Source organism: Saimiri boliviensis, chromosome 10 (genome assembly GCF_048565385.1).
Source record: "Saimiri boliviensis isolate mSaiBol1 chromosome 10, mSaiBol1.pri, whole genome shotgun sequence".
Taxonomy (NCBI): Eukaryota; Metazoa; Chordata; class Mammalia; order Primates; family Cebidae; genus Saimiri; species Saimiri boliviensis.
The window spans coordinates 1,765,841-1,784,131 of record NC_133458.1 but is presented as its reverse complement, the minus strand read 5'-3'; the positions used below and the strand labels follow the sequence as shown (position 1 = coordinate 1,784,131).

The following is an 18,291-nucleotide window of genomic DNA, read 5'->3' as shown; positions in this document are numbered from 1 at the left end:
CTACAAGCCATTACTATACACAGAAGTTTGACTGTAAATAACTGAAGTGGGCCCCATATTTGGCCAATTTCTTATGATACTCAGGACATCTGACGTCTTCTCCTTTTCTGAAAAGCCACTCTGTCCCTCCAGAGTTAAATGCATTCTGAACTGAAACTCTAAATGATGTTTTTCTCTCCCTTAATAGACAGTGAAATGAAGAATTCCTCTGGTTTTAGGTGTCACCCAGCATTCCAGAGTTGTCCCGGTGACAAAGCTGGATGCTGTCTGAGTAGGCCGCCGCCTGAATGCCATTCCTCAGCTCGGTAACCTCAGTACTAACCAGGCTGTTTTAAATGTAGCTCATGGGTTTCTCTCCCAGACGCCCTCCAAGGGACAGCAGAACTCCCATTGACTTTCATGATCTCTGATTTAAAAGCGAAGATTGCACATTATTTACTGCTGGATGTCTTCCCTGGAATTTAATGAGGACTAAGTACGAATATGACAGATGCAATTATCATAGTTCTATCTGTGCAGCCAGGGCCTCCCCTTCCTGCGATTGTCAACTTTTCATTCAGCCGCTGCTGGGAAGGTCATTATCATTGTACCTTCAGCTATTTCATAAAGAGGAGGCGCCATCGATTTCTTCTGCTTCATTCTTACAACGCAAATTGGGGAAAAAAAAAAAGAATTGTGGTATGAAATACAGGAAGGACGTAAAAGTTACCATAAAATGACTTCCCCCTGCCCGGCCTCGCTCGGACCCAACTTCCTGCCCGGTAAGTCCTGGGAAGGGAATGGTGTGAACGTGCAGGAATTCAACCTCCAAACACACCCGCCCTCTGGTTCCCACAGGAGTATAAAAGCCGTCGACTGGTTCCAGCTCGACACAGTTGCTGCACTGGGCACTGCTGCCCACGCCGTGGCTTGGCTGTGGCCTGGAATAGCCCAGACAGCTGCAAGTTGGGACCCATCAAGAGGGGGAGAGCTGGGCACGGCCACACTGCTCCTCTCCTCTTTAGACTGTGAATCATGGCTTTATTCCTCATTCTGGCCCCGCAAACGGTTCATCTCGGGGAAACGGGGCCTCAACATGACACTTCTTTTCCTTCCAACAGGGTGTGTTGTCAGCTCCACCACGTGCAGTGCAGGAACAGAACCCAGGCCCGACGCACACCCTGCTTTATCAGAACTCATGTTCCGTTCGTCAGTGAGAGGCTGGCACATCGGTGAGGCCTGGGTTGGATGTTTTTGAGTTAGAATTGATGACAGAAAAATGCTACATGCATCACATCTTATTAAGGACGATGAATGAGGATGAAACTCAGACTGAACCAAAGTTGGGATTCGACTTTTGCTGGAAATAAGGAAGTGATTCCTTCTGAAGAATGAACACATTAACAGAAGCCTGGGCTCAGGTGGTGTAGACCAACTACACTAGACCAGCTCTTCACTTTGAATCCACTCTTTCAAAGCCGAATCTGCTCAGGTGTGGGCCGCGAGGTGCCGGGAGGCCAGGCTGGCTCAGGCATGTGAGAGCCTTCCCAGCTTTGCCCCCAGCTGTGCGGAGATTGCTGGAGCCAAGCGCTGGGCGCCGTCCGCCACCTGTGGCCGCTGCCCACAGGTGGTGGGCCAATACTTTCATCCAAAGCTCCTATGGACGACGAGTAAAGACAGGTTGGCCAGCACAGGTGTGATTTGTGCCTTGCTCACCTGCCCCATCTCCCCCAGCCCTAGAACAGCCTCGCAGCCTGCAGGCACCGTGTTTGATTAAAGGCAAATTTGGAATTGTAGTGAGATGTCCTCACGCTTCCCTGAAGACCAGAATTGAGAAGAGCTGTTTAAAGGGAGAGACACAACAGCCAGCACCGGCCATAATCCGCGCAGAGCCGTGGCCTCTCCACCCCTAGTTTAGATGCCACGTGCCACGTCTCCAAAGCCCCCGGCCTGGATAGTGCCCCATTCCACCCCCACCACCTGCCCCTGCTACTGCTCATCTCAACAGCCAGTCTGAGCGGCCCCAGCACGTGGCTTTAGCTCTCTCCACGCTCACTTCTCTCCCTCCTCTTCTCACCCGGGGAGGGCCGCAAGCCTCCCCATTCAGCCCTGTGCCCCCCATGGGTCACAGCAGGGAGGGGGATGCCCAGAGTTGAAAGGGTGACAGCCATGTCAGGCGTGGGCTGAGAGGAGCCACCTGGGAAATGAGGGGCCACAGGCCACAGGGAGTCACACCTCATGGCACAGGAGAAGTTGCCACACCCATCCCCAGAAACAGGACTGTCGGATCCCACTGCACCGGCCTCCATCCCAGGGGGAGGAACAGCCAGCAAACAGTCCCTTCCTCGAGAAACAGGGTCCCAGTTGCTGGAAAACCTTTAGGAGAAGAAACCTGCAATTCAGGACCTGCCTCCATGCCACTGACTGTTACAAAAAAGGGGGATGGGGCCCGGTGAGCCATGAACATGCAGGGAACGGGGCGCTCCAGGAAAGAGGAACGGCGTCCACCATGGATCTCCCCCGAAAGCCATGGCTTCCGGTCAGGAAACTGCCAGTCGCCATGGCTGGGTGCTCCACAAGTCATGGGACCCACACTGCCCACAGAGAGCCCCACGGGTGAAGGCGCGGGGAGTGGCCGGAGCCCAGAGGGCAGAGCGGGCTGCCCACTGCAGAGACCCTGAGCCAGGTGGGGACTCCATTTCCCCGAGAACCTTCCTGTGTGATTGGCCGCATCTGTGCCCCCGAGGGAGAGCCCGGAGTCCTGTGTGGCGATGCACTTACGATGGGGCTGGCGTTGATGTAGTCCGAGTGGCTGTGGCTGTTCTCCGCCTTCAGCAGGACCCGGGAGTGGTCATCTGCAAGGACACAGCACAGGGGTCAGAGAAACGGTGGCCGCTCAGCAGCATGGGACCCCTGCCCAGCCTTCAGGGTCCACCTGTCCAGAAATGTGGGACCCCTAACAAGCCTCCCCACTCGTCCAGCAATGTGGGACCCCCAGCCAGCCTCCCCACCTGCCCAGCAGCATGGGACACCCCGACCAGCCTCCCAACCTGTGAGCAGCATGAGACCCCTGACCAGCCTCCTCACCTGTCCAGCAATGTGGGATCCCCAGCCAGCCTTCCCACCTGCCCAGCAGCATGGGACACCCCGACCAGCCTCCCCACCTGCCCAGCAATGTGGGACCACGGCCAGCCTCCCAACTTGTCCAGCAGCATGGGACACCCCTACCAGCCTCCCAACCTGCCCAGCAATGTGGGACCCCTGACCAGCCTCTCCACCTGCCCAGCAGCATGGGACCCTCGGCCAGCCTCCCCACCTGCCCAGCCATGTGGGACCCCTGCCTGGCCTCCGGGGCCTCCACATCCTCTCCCAGGACTCCGCTGACACCCTCCTGCACGTGCCTCCTCCACTGACACATCCTCCACGTGGGAGGCAGATGAGTGGCATGTGGGCAGCTGGCAAAGCTCCCGCTCAGCAGAACGGAGGCGTCCTGGTGTCTTCCCCCATGCGGAGTTCACACACTCAGGCCAGGGGTTCCTCCACAGAATTTTACACCACACTGGCCTTTAAATAACAGATACACTTGGCAACACACAGCAGGTAAGCAGAAATAGGAATGTCCAGCAATCAGCCACCTTCCAAAATATAAAGTTTCATAGACAACGAACAGTTAAGTCCCCAAGATTACTGGAATTCAGTTTTAAAAGGAGAGTAAGAGACAAATAAAATGCAGATAAAGAGGAAATTGAGAAGAAATGCACCTGTGGAGATTGACATAAAAACTCGCCTGAACAGGCCGAGTAACCTGACGGCTGCTGAAGCCCGGGGCAGTGGCAAGGACGCTCGGCACCCGTGACGTGTGTGATACACCAGCTGCCTTGGCTTTGGTTCTGGGGTCACCCCCACCATCGTGCTTACGGCCATCACCCTCCTCTGCCCTGTTTTTAGGAACTTCAACCACTGGAGCTTGCAGACGAGGGGAAGCTGCCGGAGCGCCTCCTGCTCCTCCCGCCTCCCTGGTGTGCGGCCACTTCCTTTTCTCTGCAAGGTGCCAGTGTTATGGGATCTTTGGGGTGTTGTTTTTCTGGCCATAACCCTTTGCCTGAGTTTTGCTCAGGCTGGGCCTGGCAGGCTGCATTTGGCTCACCCTACCAGCCTGGGTACCACGCCTGCCAAGGGTGATTAAGGTGAGTCAGGCATGGGGCAGTGAGGGATATATGAGGGGTGTGGGGTCCGGCCACTGCACACAGGCACGCTGGCTGCTGCACCAGGGAGGGCACCTCCAGGGGCCAGCACAGGTGCCGGCTCTCTGTGAGGCTGTGGCTGGACCAGGTACACTGCAGGCAGCTTCCACAGCTAACGCTGAGGGGCATGGACATGCCAGGAATCACAGAGCCCCAAAGATGGAGTCACGGGCCTGGCTCAGGGAGCTCCCAGGTCTGGGCTCCCTGGAGGGCTGCAGCCGCTCTCTCCTTCTCTTCACCCACACCATGGTGAGCAAGGGGCATGTCTCAGCCCTGTTCATGTTACGGCTCACGTAGCCCCACCATCTGACACGTCCTGAGTTCCTGTTCTGCGACCAGGAAGAATGAGGTATACAGACAAGTGGAGGGTGAGCAAGGTGAAGAGGCGCTTTATGGAGCAATAGCACGTGGTGCTCAGCCTCCCACAGGGGCAGCTCCTTTCTGCACAAGCATGTCCCCAAGAGTGTTCATTCCCTAGCAAAGAGGAGGCTCTGGAGTGGGTGGCTCCTTTCTGCAGGCCAGTCGTCCCATTGTCTCTATGGCCCTCAGTAGAGAGGAGGCCCTGGAGAGGGTAGCTCTTCTCTGCGGCTGGTCATCCCCATGTGGGTCCAGCTCTGGCTGAGCCTGGGGCATTTATGGGCCTCAGAGGGGAGGAAGTGCATGCAGATTGGTTCTTGGGTGGCCATGGGTGGGCCCAGAAAAGGCACCACATGTTCCCACTCTGATCTGCAGGACTTGCAGCCCAGGCCCCAGCCTTCAGGCCCTCCCTGGCGTGAAGGTGGGGCCTCACCAGGGACCTGCCCCCTTCCACTCAGGAATCTCTGCCTCCTGCTGCCATTCATGGCATCCAGGCTGTTGGCACGTGCAGGCCAGCACTGAGCTGCCTCGGCCCTCTCTCTGCTTCCCTCCCATGCTCGTCGGCGCCCAAAGTCCAGAGGGGGCTGAGGTGGCAGGGGGCTGGTGTGGGCACTGCCCTGAGTGTGCCCACATCTGCTGGGCTGCGACGGTACTCAGGCTCGGCCCTCGCTTTGCTCCAAGATCAGAACGGGTGCCAACGGCAGGGAGAAACCAGGCGGCAGGAGAAGGCCTTTCCCACAGGTGAGGATCTTCTTCCTGGGTCCCCAAGAGTGCAGGGATGCCTGGGTCTACAGCTGAGTTCTGGGCAGCTGCAGCTGCTCCCCAGGGTGGGGGTGCTGCCTGCTTCATGGAGCAGGAGGCCCAGGTCATGCCTACCTGCTGGAGCCAGTGTGACAGCAGTGGCCACTCCAGACGGCTCACCACTGCCATCATGGCTGGAATCTGAAAGCAACTGTCTCAGCTCTGCTGCCTTTTGTCCCAGGGAACACTTCTTGGGTCCCAGGGAACACTTCTTGGTGCTGCATACAACACCGACTCCCTTCTCTTCTAAGAAAACGAAAGCACCCTGGCTGGAGACCTCTGAGTCGGTGCTTGGCGGCCGTGGGCTCGTCCCCTCTGGCTCTGTTCCCCAACTCCAAGCTCGCTGGGCTCCTCCTGCAGGCACGGGCACCAGAAGGAAGTGGCTTCCATCATGGAGCAGTGGGTGGTGGTGGAGCTCACAGACTCTGCTTCCTTATGCAATTCTTTCGTTTTCCTTGGAGATTTCACTTGCATTTTTTAGGGCTTGGGAAACTGAGTGAGTGTTTTAACTGATTCAACTAGGAAAGTATTATGCACTAGAATCAATACATTCCAGGCTGGATGCTGTCCTGATGCCTTCCTTCAGGCGGGAATGTCAGCCGCTTCCGGGGTGACAAGCTGGGATAAGAAACACATCTAGACACGGAGAAGAAAGCATGTGCCCCCTGGGATGTGTACGTGTGCGCATGCCGTAGGTAGCTGAGTGTCTCAGGAGTGCTGTGAAGCTGCAAATCATCCCATCGGCTTTGAACGAAGGTGTGAATGGTGCAAAAATCCCAGGGACTCAATGGCTTTTAGCTCCTGCACAAATTAGTTCTTGGAGAGTGAAAATTGGCAGTGGAAGGAAATTGTCATACAAATCATCAGAAAAAACTGGTCCACTATGACATCCAAACGCCCCACAAATATTAATTCCAGAAGCCCCCAATTTTACAGTGGGGCCATAGAGACATCACAGCAAGGGACACGGCTGTGGTCAGAGGCGCTGGCCGGGCCTGGTGCTGCAGCCGCACAGAGCTTGGGAATGAAAGCGGGGCTTCTGGCTGCCCCAGGGCCTTCCAGGCCATGCCTCATCATAACTATTTTCAGCACAGCCACCTTTAGGCCTTTGTGAGACCAGCAACTGGGGACCACGCCTGTGTGTCTGAGAAGCTTGACCAAGAGCAGGGTCAGGAGGGAGCAGGGCAGGGAAGCGGCACAGTTCAGAGTCCCCGGGCTTCTGACGTGGCTTGGTCTGGTGCTTTGACTGTGCCCGCTGCACCCTGAGATCCGTGGCCTGGCCTCTGGGGGACAGATGAGGCATCGGGGCAGCAGACTGGGGGCTCTTCCTCAGCTGGGGGGGTCCCCGCCACCAGGCCCTGCAGGCAACAGGCCACGGGGAGAGCATGGCCACTGCCACTGGGCTCAGCAGACAAGTGCCAACTGGATTTTCTCATCAGAAAATTAAGAAAATGCTTCACCAGCAGAGGAGTCCTGGGGAGTCAAACACACGCTCTGTGAGCCTGGCCCTCTCCTCTCGATCGCAGAGGGGAATCTGCCCCGGGCCCCTGAGCCCTGCTGGCGGGCAGAGGACAGTCCACAAGGCTCCTGGCAGCTCTCTTGGAGGAAGGTTGTTTCGGCTGAATTCATTTCCCCTGAGGGCACCCTTTAAAGATGGCACTGGGTCAAGGATCCGGCTTCCAAGGTTTGGAGAGCTCCTCCTTCCTGATTGCATATTTGATTTTGTGTCAACATATCGCTTTTGAAATTAACAGTAAAGTCATTTTTTTTTTTTTTTTTAAGAGACAGGGCCTTGCTCTGTTATCCAGCCTGGAGTCCAGCGGCCTGATCTCAGCTCACTGCAACCTCTGCCTCCCGGGTTCAAACGATTCTTCTGCCTCAGCCTCCCAAGTAGCTGGGACTACAGGTGCACACCACCATGCCTGGCTAATTTTTGTATTTTTATAGAGATGGGGTTTCGCCATGTTGGCCAGGCTGGTCTCAAACTCCTGACCTCAGGTGATCCACTTGCCTCGGCCTCCCAAAGTGCTGGGATTACAGGCGTGAGCCACCGCACCCCGCCAGCGAATTCATTTTGTTTGTGGTATGGGGTCATCTGGAACCTCTGGGAGATGCCCGGAGCCCTCCTGGGAGGGCTGAGGGAGGCTGCGGGCCGTGGAGGAGGGTGGCCGCTGACTCCTGCGAGGAATGGCAGCTGCTCCTCTTGCGGAGATTCCCCGTGCCTGGCGAACCTCTGTTTCGGGATTCTCTTACTTTTTATGAGATGTTTGAAAGCCAGTGGGACGATGGCATCCAGTCCCTGGGTCCCCTAAAGGGCAGTTTCCTTGATGCTTAAGGCCTGGGGAGGGGCCTTCACGTTCTATGAAGCGAAGGGTGGTAGGTGGCCTGGGGCCTCTCCAGGCCAACCCAGGCTGGAGGGGAAGCCAGGGTGGGCCCACGAGCAGTCGGCCCTGGCCTGTGCTCCCGCAACTGAGGCCGCTGCCTCCTGTTCTTAAACGAAACATCACGCGTCCCTTTAGGCCAGCAGCAGAACGGCAGGACCACAGGACGGGCATTTATAACAACCTGGGGCTCATGCTTCTGCCAAGAACGAGTGTGCTCTTCAAAACTGTAGTCTGAGAATTTACTGAGAGGCCAGGAGAACGTGGGAACTCACGGAGCGTCCTCCTTCTCCGGGCCCTCTAACTGAGTTAACCTCAGTGGGTGAAATTAACCCTCTGCGCACGTTCCTTTCCTGAACCCCTACTGTGGTTACCATGCGTTAGCACCTCATTCAAGAATATTTCAGGCCAGGTGCGGGGGCTCACACTTGTAATCCCAGCACTTTGGGAGGCTGAGGCGGGTGGATCACTTGAGTTCAGGAGTTTGAGACCAGCCTGGCCAACATGGTGAAACCCCGTCTCTGACAAAAATATAAAAAATTAGCCGGGTGTGGTGGTGCACACACGTAATCCCAGCTACTGGGGAGGCTGAGGCAGGAGAATCACTTGAACCAGGGAGGCGGAGGTTGCACTCCAGCCTGGGCGACAAGAGTGAAACGCGGTCTCAAAACAAAAAATTTTAAAAAAATGTAAAAAAAGAATATTTCAAATTTCTCAGATGTTCCATATTTTCACAGATTAAATCCTCTTCTCTCATCATGGACCCCGTGGCCATCCGGGCCACGGACAGAACAGGGATGACCTTTCCGTGTGAGGCTAGACAAACTGAGGCTCGGAAGGATGGAACGATTCACGTGGCCAAGCTTGTGGTCCCCCGGGGCGCGCGGGGCTCGAATCCCAGCCCCACTGCTTGGCGGTGGCGGCCCTGGGTAAACTGCTTGGTGTTGGGAGGTGTTGACTTTGTCATCAGAACGCGGGCTGATCACACGCACCTCACGGGCTGTTGTGACAGACGGCACGCGGCGAGCAGTGAGGAGCGGGGCGGGAGGACGGTGGACATGCACCCGACCGGACAGGGCGGCCGGGCTGGCAAAGCAGGTTCACGCTGCCCCGCGGCGGCAGAACGTATGGAGTGACCGTCACAGGTGCCAGCAGGAGAGACGCACCTCACCGCTGCTTCCTGATTACTACTCGGGCAAAGAGCCCTGGAAGGCGGCCAGGCTGGGTGTGTTGGGGGACGTGGCAGCAGCGCCATTAATCACGACCTCGGCCTCCTGCGCCCCACCTGGCTGCCTCTGGGGAACGTGTGTGAAGACGCCCCTGCCTGGAGCGCCATCTTGCTACACGCATTCCCAAGGACGGCGATTCCCCAGGCCTCTCGGCCTGCTGTCCACGCTCAGGAAGCCGCTCTGCAGGGCCAGGAATCTGCCTCCCACCAGTCCACGGGCTCCACGGTGCTGCTGTGTGGAGGACACGGGAGGCATCTGCAGAAGCCACTGCGGAGTCCTGGAACCCGGCAATGGGGCTCCTCCCCCAGGGGCCTCATGCGTTCTCTTGGGCTCATCAACTGCCTCTGCTTCCCGTGAAGGTTTACACTCCGTCAGCTATGCCAGCGGGAGGCCCTCCTCTTCACGTTGACGGTGTGACCTGCGGAGATTGGAGCCAGCATCTTGCTCCTGGGGGTTCTGGGCTCCGACTCCTCAGCGGAGAATGCGATCCGGAATGTGCTCCACCACTGGCACCAGCGCCCACGTGCTCCTGCTCAAGTTCACGGTGTCCATCGAGGTCTGATGGCTGCAAGGGCACATCCTGGGGCTGCTGTCCTTCTGCATGGGCTTCAATGCCACTTACGGGTTCCAGTCCGTCCCACACAGAAAGGACTGTCAACTCGTCATGGCTGAGGCAAAGGAATTCATTATCAGACCATGTTTGTTTCAATATTCTGAGAACTACATGGGCTTGATTCTTTGCAGACCAGGAAGCTGAAGATGAGCAAAGGCAGGATGACGGAACACGCACCCTGGAGAGGGGGTCCTCCTCCCCCCACACGTCCCACTGCGGGATGACGGAACACGCACCCTGGAGAGGGAGTCCTCCTCCCCCCACACGCTCCATCCTCAGTCAGCAGGTGGACATTCTACTTTCAACGATGCCTTTGGGAAACACTCAGCTCAAATGATAAAGATCATGGAATGTTTAGGAGTCACGGCGTGCCGTTCAGGGCTTCCGCGGCTCAGCATACAATGCTGCCTCTGGACGAGCTGCGACGGGCTGGGGCTCCTATCCAGAAAGCCCTGCTGCGTCCACAGCTGGTTTCGAAAACAAGGCCCGCCCTGCTCACCACTCGGGAAGCGTGCTGCCCACTGCGGACCGGAAACAGCGCGAGGCTGGTGTGTGGCTTCCACACTGGACATGCCAAAAGCACGTCCCAGAGGAGCAGCAGTGAGTGGCCCAAGGCCACGGTCTCAACGCTGGGTTTTCTGTCTTTTCATGTCTTAAACTGTGTCACTGGCACCCCCCTCAGATCTCTCAGACAGTGGCCCCCCAGTGGGATCGGAGGTGTGCTGGGCAGGTGGCCGGGACAGGTGGATGAGAAGGGCCTGAAGCCCTGGGGATTCCCGTGCCCGAGGCGATTTTGACCCACACTAGTCTCACCCGTGCGTCTGCGTAGAAGGAACTCCACAGGCAGGGCTGCGCAGGGAGCGGGTGCCGGAGGCGCGTGGGGTGCCGTGGCGGGCAGCGTCCACCCAGTCACTGAGCTGGTTTGGAGGCACCAGGTCCCGGGGCTGAGCTGTGCCTCCTCCCCCTCATGCTGGAGTCCCAGCCCTGAAAACAGGGTCTTTACAGCGGAAGGGAGTGGGGGTCATGTGGGCGGCCAGAATGCAGTATGACCTGTGTGTGACCAGGAAGGAGGAGTCCTGACCCTGACACGTGGAGGGAGAGCGTCGTGTGAAGATGGAGATGGCCGTGGTCGTGCTGGGGAGGCCTCTGGAGAAGCCAGCCCTGCGGACACCCTGACCTCCACTTCGGGCCTCCAGAATGGGAGACAGCTGGCTTCAGCCACGTACACCGCCCGCCCCAGCGCTCTGTCTCTGTGGCCCTGCCGGCCCCCAGCAGCTTCCTGTGCCCTGGCTTGGCTCCCTGAGCAGCACCCGGAGCAGCACGTGCCCGGAGCAGCCTGCAGCGGTGCAGTGCAGGCAACCCAGAGACCAGCTCCAGACACAGAGCAAGGCGTGGCTGCGTGTGCTGCTGCCGACTTTCTGGCAGGAATGAGAACAGTTTTCCACAATAGGAGCACAGGTATCAGCAGGCAGGCCTGCGCCATCTGCATGGCCCCACCGGGAGGATGTCCATCATTTCAACAGCAGTGACGATGAATCTCGTCTGTGGGAGTAGCGACCAGGAGTGTGGTTCCCTGTCACCAGGACACACGACATCACAGCGGGTCGGGGACGGCTCACACGCTTTATCACCAGGACACACGACATCACAGGGTGGGGGGTGGCGGCTCACACACTTTATCACCAGGACACACGACATCACAGGGGTGGGGGGTGGCGGCTCACACACTTTATCACCAGGACACATGACATCACAGGGGTGGGGGGCGGCTCACACACTTTATCACCAGGACACACGACATCACAGGGGGTGGGGGACGGCTCACACACTTTATCACCAGGACACACGACATCACAGGGGTGGGGGGTGGCGGCTCACACACTTTATCACCAGGACACATGACATCACAGGGGTGGGGGGCGGCTCACATGCTTTATCACCATGACACACAACATCACAGGGGTGGGGGGCGGCTCACAGGCTTTATCACCATGACACACAACATCACGGGGTGAGGGGCGGCTCACAGGCTTTATCACCATGACACACAACATCACAGGGGTGGGGGGTGGCTCACAGGCTTTATAACCAGGACAGATGATATCAGTGGAGGTCACAGTGTGGCGGTGGGTGGCTCACTGCTTAATCACCAGGACACATGATATCATGGGGGGCAGCTCACATGCTTTGTCACCAGCACACGCAATATATCACTGGGTGGTGGGGGCAGCTCCCACACCTTATCACCAGGACACACAATATCACCAAAAGAACAGCTCTGGCTTGTGGCTGTGCTGCCTGAGACTAACCCCCGTTTTGTGGAGTGTGGGGGCAGAGGCTGCACCTGTGACTGACGGTCTTGGGCTGGAGGGGAGCTGCAGACAGCAGTGCCCGCTGACCCTGCGGCAAGGGGCACAGAGCCCACTGTACCAGGCAGGCACCGCTGGAAAGGAGATTCGACGGGAGACCTGCCCCTGGGCTCACTGGAAACGGCCCTCAGAGCTCGCAGGAGCAACTCGCCTCCAGGGCGTGGGAGAAAGGGCACCCAGGGAGATGCTGGAGTGAAGCTGGGAAAGGGGGAGTGGTGGCTCCGGGCGCACCCCTGCCAGGGCAGAGCCCCATGCCCCCCATGCCCCCACATCAGCTGAAGGCCCCACATCCTGGCCCTGGGTCCTGTGGCTCTGATGACGCCACAGCCCCAGAGGGCTGATCTCACTGACAAGGAGAGTCCCTGAGGAGGGGCCTGGGTGCCGTCAGGCTGGGTGGCCAAGGGAGGAGGCAGGGACAGCTCTGGGGCTGGATGGGGCAGCGCCCACCACGTCCAGAGGGACAGGCCCAGCCCCGGCTTCCAGCCCCGCCTCCGCATCGGCTGCACAGCCTCCTGTGGTTCTTTGGGTCCGGAAGTCGTCCATAGACACGGGTCTAGGGTGCTGATAAGAAGCGACTGTCCCAGGCGACTCCATGCGCCCTCGTTCCCACTGTGAGGTCAGCAGGTGACCTGCTGCCAGTGCTGTCTCCTCACGGAAGCGAAGGGAAAAGTGAGGCTCTCCATGCGGCAGTCACGGTGGAGACAGGCCGGGACGCGCGTCGGGGTGGACCCCACGCCAGGCAGTGTCACCGTGGGCGCCCCCCGAGGCTGGGCCTAACCCGACACGAGGGCATCACCTTGGCTCTGGAGAGCAGGCGTCGAGGGCACATCCCAGGGCGCGGGCAGGGCCGCAGGGAGAATCTGCCTTTCGCCTCGTCCAGCGGGCGGCCGCCGCGTTCCTTCCCCGTCCTCCAGCCAGCACGCGTCCCGCAGCGGTCCCCCGCGCCTCGCCGCCTCCCTCTCCCGCACGCGGGGGCTCCCGTCCCGACACCGGCCTGCCTGGACCTGCAGGAGTCCCCTCCCTGATCCAGCGTCGGCTGACGAGCAAACCCGGTTCCGTGGCAGCCTGAACTGCCGTTTGTCACCTAAGGCTGGAGTCTGAGACCACAGGGGTCCCGAGGGCCCCACACAGTGTGCCGAGACCCAGGGTCTCTCGCCAAGAGCGGACCTCAGCGCTGCCGCCCAGCCTTCCCCAGCCCCTGCAGGCACACGGTCGGGCGACCCCCGTCACAATGGCGACCCTAACTGGGAGCTCACAGAGGCGGCCCTCACGTTCTTGCTGGTGAAAGACCACAGGCCACTGGATGCCTTTGAAAGCCTCGTGCTGCTAAGAGCACATCTGCCCAGCAGGCCAGTCGGAGTACAGGGAGCCACGACAGAGGTGGGAGGAGGAAAAAGGAGGATGGGGAGGACGGGGAAGACGGGAGGAGGGGGAGGAGGAGGACGGGGAGGATGGGGAGGATGGGGAAGATGGGGGAGGAGGAGGACGGGGAGGATGGGGAGGACGGGAGGAGGGGGAGGAGGAGGACGGGGAGGATGGGGAGGACGGGAGGAGGGGGAGGAGGAGGGGGAGGAGGAGGACGGGGAGGATGGGGAGGATGGGGAAGACGGGAGGAGGGGGAGGAGGAGGACGGGGAGGATGGGGAGGATGGGGAAGACGGGAGGAGGGGGAGGAGGAGGAGGAGGAGGATGGGGAGGATGGGGAGGATGGGAGGAGGGGGAGGAGGAGGACGGGGAGGATGGGGAGGATGGGGAGGACGGGGAAGATGGGGAAGACGGGAGGAGGGGGAGGAGGAGGACGGAGAGGATGGGGAGGATGGGGAAGACGGGAGGAGGGGGAGGAGGAGGAGGAGGAGGATGGGGAGGATGGGGAAGATGGGAGGAGGGGGAGGAGGAGGGGGAGGAGGAGGATGGGGAGGACGGGGAGGATGGGGAAGACGGGAGGAGGGGGAGGAGGGGGAGGAGGAGGAGGGGGAGGAGGGGGAGGAGGAGGATGGGGAGGACGGGGAGGATGGGGAAGACGGGAGGAGGGGGAGGAGGGGGAGGAGGAGGATGGGGAGGATGGGGAGGATGGGGAAGATGGGAGGAGGGGGAGGAGGAGGGGGAGGAGGAGGATGGGGAGGACGGGGAAGATGGGGAAGACGGGAGGAGGGGGAGGAGGAGGACGGAGAGGATGGGGAGGATGGGGAAGACGGGAGGAGGGGGAGGAGGAGGAGGAGGAGGATGGGGAGGATGGGGAGGATGGGAGGAGGGGGAGGAGGAGGACGGGGAGGATGCGGAAGACGGGAGGAGGGGGAGGAGGGGAAGGAGGAGGACGGGGAGGATGCGGAAGACGGGAGGAGGGGGATTACAGTGGAGGAGGACGGGGACGGAGAGGAGCGGAAGGAGGAGGACAGGGAGGGCTGGGGCGGGGCTCAGCGGCAGGGTTTGAGATCTGCGGGCGGTGGCAAGGCCGCAGAACAGGCTGGTCGTGTTCCTACAGCACTGTGGAGACCTAGACGCTCAGATCCCTGGGAAGCAGGGGTTCTGGAAGTGGAGGTTCTGGAAGCGGGAGTTCCAGAAGCGGGCAGGTGAGTCTCTCGTGGGTTTTCAGACTTCCCCACAGACTCCTACATGGAGCGTCTGTGAGTGTTTGGAATGCGAAGGCGGTCACTAAAAGAACAGCTTTATTAGGAACCATTCGTATCAGGAAAATAAGTTGGGGGCAGCTGTTTTAAAATTAAAAAGTCGAAGGGGACACAAAACCCAAAAGGCAATGGAGTCTTAATTGCATCCCAGTGGAAAAAACAAAACGGACAACAATGGACCACGCTGAGGGGAAAACGGCGGGAGTCCCCGGGAGCGCGTGGCTGTGACGCCCCTGTGTGGACACGCTGACCCCCGGGACCTCGGAATGCGGCCATGTTTGGAGTGAAGGTGGGGTCCTGACAGAGGGCCCTTGAGCGCTGGGTCTGCTGTCCCTAAACAAGGGGGACCCGGGTCACAGACAGGGCCAGCAATTTCAGGGAAAGCCTCGGACACGGCCAGCCTCTGAACGGTGGGGAAACGCACTCTGTGCTTTCGGCTGCTCCTCTGCAGTCTCCAAAGCCGGGACAGACTGGCACCGCTGGGCGTCTGCGGGCACCGAGGGCTTGTTTCGCTTGTCTTAGTTAAAGCCCTTGTATTTAGGACCCGCAGGCAGGCTGAAGTATTTGGACCTCATGACGTACTTGAAGTAGCCCAGCCAGAAAATCAGGGCGGTGGTCACAGGTGGTGTGAATATGGCTGATACTGGGGTCCGGCCGGGGTGCGGGGGGTGCAGGCGGCGCCATGCTACCCCTCCCACTTCAGTGTTTAAAACTCTTGCAATAAAAAGTGTGGAGGAGTCAGGCAGAGCCAGCCACACTGCTGCTCTGGAGAGAGGCCTGCAGGAGCAGCGTGCGTGGGCTGGCTGGGTCTGCACTGCGGGGCGGGGGGCACGCTCCTTCCTGGGAGCTGCCGAGGAAGCTGGGGCCCCTCACCTCGTTCAGCCCCAGCTCCATCCCTGTGGGAATCCAGGGCTATTTCGAGGACGGAAAGGAGGCGCTTAGCCCCGTGCCTCACGTCGAAACATCGGATGAGCCTTTGCCAAAGTGCTCCGGCCTGGGATGGCCGCCGGGGTCACCACACGGCTTGGCCGGGCTGTGGAACCATCTCGGCCCCGAGCGACTGGCTGGAAAGGGCCGCGGTGGGTCCTCGTGGTGGCAGAGGATGGGCTGCAGAATGTGTTTTTAATCCATGACTTGACGATGTGAAAACCATGTTTATAAAACGAGCAGATGGCGCAGAGCTGAGAGGGAGGTGACGCGGTGGCTCAGGAGCCACAGCTCTGGAGGCGGAACAAGCATCAGTGACAACAGGTGAACGCAGGGCTCGGTCTGTTCACAACGCTCGGCCGTCACTCATGGCGGCGTGGGGACCTGGGCTGGGCTGCACGGGAGCCCGTGAGGAAAGGCCGTGCCCGCCAGTGAGTTCAGCCTCAGAAGCAGCAGCGCTGAGACGCGCGGGTGGCAGGCGGGACAAAGCGCGGAGGCCCGATCCAGGGAGAGGCACACTGCGCCCGGGGCCCTGTGGAGGGTGCATCTTCCCGGTCACAGGCAAAGGCGCACCCAGGAGGGTGGGCCCACTACTGCCACCCGGAAGGCCGGGCCCACCCCACACTCCCAGAGACCCTCCCTGTACGAAGATTCCGTAAGCAGAATCGGAAGGAGGATGTGAGGACAGGCCACCACGCCACAGCAGGCCAGACATCCCGTGAACCCCTCGGCTCAGCTTTCAGAAAGACAGTAAAGAGCGTGGAAAATCTGAGCTCTGGGCAGCTGAGCTGCGGAATGCCACTGTGGCTTCGAACCCACAGACCCGCCAGCGCCGTTTATTAGCACAGACGGCCCGAATAGTTCACGGAAGGTGCGCTTGCCGTGACCGTTCAGAGCCGATGCTTTTAGACAATCTTTCCATTAGAGAAGGGCCTAACGAGGAGGACTCTGAACATCTCTTCCCTGAAAAAGAATCCGCAGTCTCCGGCAGAATGGCTGCCCGGAGCGGCTTCTGCCTGTGAGGTAGCAAAGAGAAAGGCCCAGGCGGAATTTGCTGGAATATTTTCTTTCCAACACCAACGAACTGACAGCCTTCCCAAATCCTAGGGGCAGAGTCAGCTGGCGCTGAGATCAAAAGCAGCGGAGGGAAGGCGGCCAGGTCGGGAGTCTCTCCAGCGGCTTTCTTGGCGAGGTGACATATACGCCCAGAACCTATTTCTACAGAAGGAAAAAGAAAGCCCGTGCTTAATCATCAGTTAGAGAATCACCCATGTACTGATCTTTATAAGCAAATCATGGCCGGGCGCAGTGGCCCACGCCTGTAATCCCAGCACTTTGGGAAGCCAAGGCGGGTGGATCATCTGAGGTTGGAAGTTTGAGACCAGCCTAACCAACATGGTGAAACCCCGTCTCTGCTAAAATTACAAAAAATCAGCTGGGCATGGTGGCATGTGCCTGTAATCCCAGCTACTCAGGAGGCTGCGGCAGGAGAATTGCCTGAACCCAGGAGGCGGAGGTTGTGGTGAGCCGAGATCGCGCCATTGCACACCAGCCTGGGTAACAAGAGCGAAACTCTGTCTCAAAAAAAAAAAAAAAAAGAAAGAAAGAAAGAAAGAAATTGTTTTCTGAGTATTCTAAGGAAAGCTATGCTTAGCCAGAGTGCTGCAGTTTCAAATGCTTCTGCAGGAGTTTGAAATGTATGTGGATTTTCCCAACACGCACGCACCATCTCTGGTGAGCCCATGCAGCCTATGAGGCCGGCACCTGGGGGGCCGGGCTTCGGCTCTGATGGGCGGCGCTCCAAACCCCAGAGTTCTTGTCTGCCAAGCGAAGGGGTTTCTTGTGAGAACCAGAGGTGACACATTCGCGGGCATGGGGGACGTTGGCTCACAACGCCCCGGTGATGCTGTGATCAGGACGCCGCTCACGCAGCTGCAGCTCAGGGCCAGGCTGGTGACCCCAACCCCTGGGAACGGTATTCGGGTGGGCCTCTGCGTCACTGGACCACACGGTAAGGCAAGGGTGCAAGGCAAGGCTCTGGGAGATGCCCACAGCTGCGCCTCTGGCTGTGAAGTGGCTACGATTTGTCGAGCAGCAATACCTGCAGACGCCGGGAGATGTGAACCCCACATGCCTCCCCTCCTGGCTGTCTTCGTGCCCCTGGGCCTTCAGCTTCGTCCTCTCTGAACTGTCTCTGCATTGTTTCTGTCTTGTTTCTCTCCTTTATTACAACACAGAGCGAAAAATACTTTTCTGTTTAGGACACTGCACCAAAATAGTATCATGTCCCTGTTCTTAATTTGAAATGCAGACGAGCGAAATGCTGCATAATTTTTCTTCAAACATTCGAAAAACAGAAAATGCATATTAAGTTCTTGAAACTTCCAAGATAACACAACTAGACCTAGCACAGTGCCAGCCAAGCATCTCATAATGTGAGCTTCCTTCTCCTTCGGGGACCTTTCGGATCAGGGAGTATCCAGCAAGGTGGGCGACTGTGTCCATCTCCTGGGTAGAAAAATGACCGGGGAAGCGCTGCACGGGGAAGGCGGGGCAGGAGAGAAGGGAGGGCAGGAAGGTTCCGTCCCCATCTGAGGACAGTGTGTGCCCAGTGCTCAGAGTCACCTCCACCCCCACACGGGGACAGCGTGTGCCCAGTGCTCAGAGTCACCTCCATCCCCACGCGAGGACGGCGTGTGCCCAGTGCCGAGACTCACACCCAGGCCCGCACGAGGACAGCATGTGTCCAGTGCTGAGACCTACTC

General features: G+C 59.0%; 1 protein-coding gene across 4 annotated transcripts in view; it reads right to left on the bottom strand.

The window, feature by feature from the left end:
* Positions 1–18,291, bottom strand: part of PTPRN2 (protein tyrosine phosphatase receptor type N2) — a 972,293-nt gene that overhangs the window by 56,088 nt on the left and 897,914 nt on the right. For all 4 annotated transcript variants that reach the window (XM_039472901.2, XM_074378841.1, XM_039472902.2 and 1 more), the window contains one exon: positions 2,761–2,834. In XM_039472901.2, coding sequence (XP_039328835.1) covers positions 2,761–2,834 — 74 coding nt within the window. The remainder of the gene's footprint in view (positions 1–2,760; positions 2,835–18,291) is intronic.